Genomic DNA, 989 nt, shown 5'->3' on the forward strand with positions numbered 1-989 from the left:
CGAAATTTATTTCTAATCGTATTTTGAATCAATGCATCGGTCCTGAAAACAAAACAAAAATCCAATGTACACAGCTATACGAGATTAACGAGAACATTATTGCAATCGATTTTAAATGATTTGTATCAATAGTTACTGTGAATCGACATTGGCAGTAGCTTCATCCAGCACGAGAAGCTTATTACTACGCACTATTGCTCTAGCCAAACACACTAATTGCCTTTGACCAACGCTGAAATTTGACCCGCCTTCAGACATTTTTGAGTTCAGACCGTCGGGCAAATCCTCAACGACGGTTTTAAGTTGCACCTTAAACAGTAATAAATCCACAAAACGTTACGAAACTTGTCTTACTACTGCGTAATAATAATCACGCAAACATAAAAAAAACTGTTTTTTAAAAATATTATAAACGAGAAAATATACTTCTTCTAAAGCATTCCAAAGAGCATGATCTGGGTATTCGTCTAAAGGATCTAGGTTTTTTCGCATTGATCCCGAAAATAAAACTGGTTCTTGAGGAATTATAGAAATTTTGGAACGTAAATCATGTAATCCTAATTCGTGTATTTCTATACCGTCGATGGTGATATTTCCCTCATTGAGAGCAAGTCTAAATAACGCTCCTATTAATGACGATTTACCTGCACCAGTTCTACCAACAATTCCTACCTAAATTAAAAGACAATTTCATTGTACCAAGGTTCAAAGCTATTAAAATAATATTGATAATAGTATGTATTGGTTAATATTACTTTTTCCATTGGCTGTATTAGAATATTGAGATTTTTTAAAACATGATCCCCATCTAAACTATAACGTAGATAAAAATTTTCAAACACAATTTGACCTTTATCAGCCATTCTCTTGGTGGTTTTTTATCTAAAACAAGAATATAGAAATATTTACTTTAAAATAATGTATATTATACATTAAATAGATACCTTATTAGTAATAACATATACATTAATGCTAGTACTGACTACTGG

At 31.7% G+C, this 989-nt stretch overlaps 1 protein-coding gene across 1 annotated transcript; it reads right to left on the reverse strand.

Moving 5' to 3' along the window:
* Window positions 1-5: 5 nt before the first annotated feature.
* LOC103311760 (probable multidrug resistance-associated protein lethal(2)03659) lies at window positions 6-872 on the reverse strand (the record flags this gene model as incomplete). The annotated part of the gene is made up of 4 exons (XM_008191462.3): window positions 756-872; window positions 427-672; window positions 137-309; window positions 6-42 (listed from the first exon to the last, which is right to left on the reverse strand). Coding segments are annotated over exons 1-4 (564 nt in total), but the record flags the coding sequence as incomplete, so codon positions are not given.
* Window positions 873-989: the final 117 nt, after the last annotated feature.

Source organism: Acyrthosiphon pisum, unplaced genomic scaffold (genome assembly GCF_005508785.2).
Source record: "Acyrthosiphon pisum isolate AL4f unplaced genomic scaffold, pea_aphid_22Mar2018_4r6ur Scaffold_17891;HRSCAF=18564, whole genome shotgun sequence".
Taxonomy (NCBI): Eukaryota; Metazoa; Arthropoda; class Insecta; order Hemiptera; family Aphididae; genus Acyrthosiphon; species Acyrthosiphon pisum.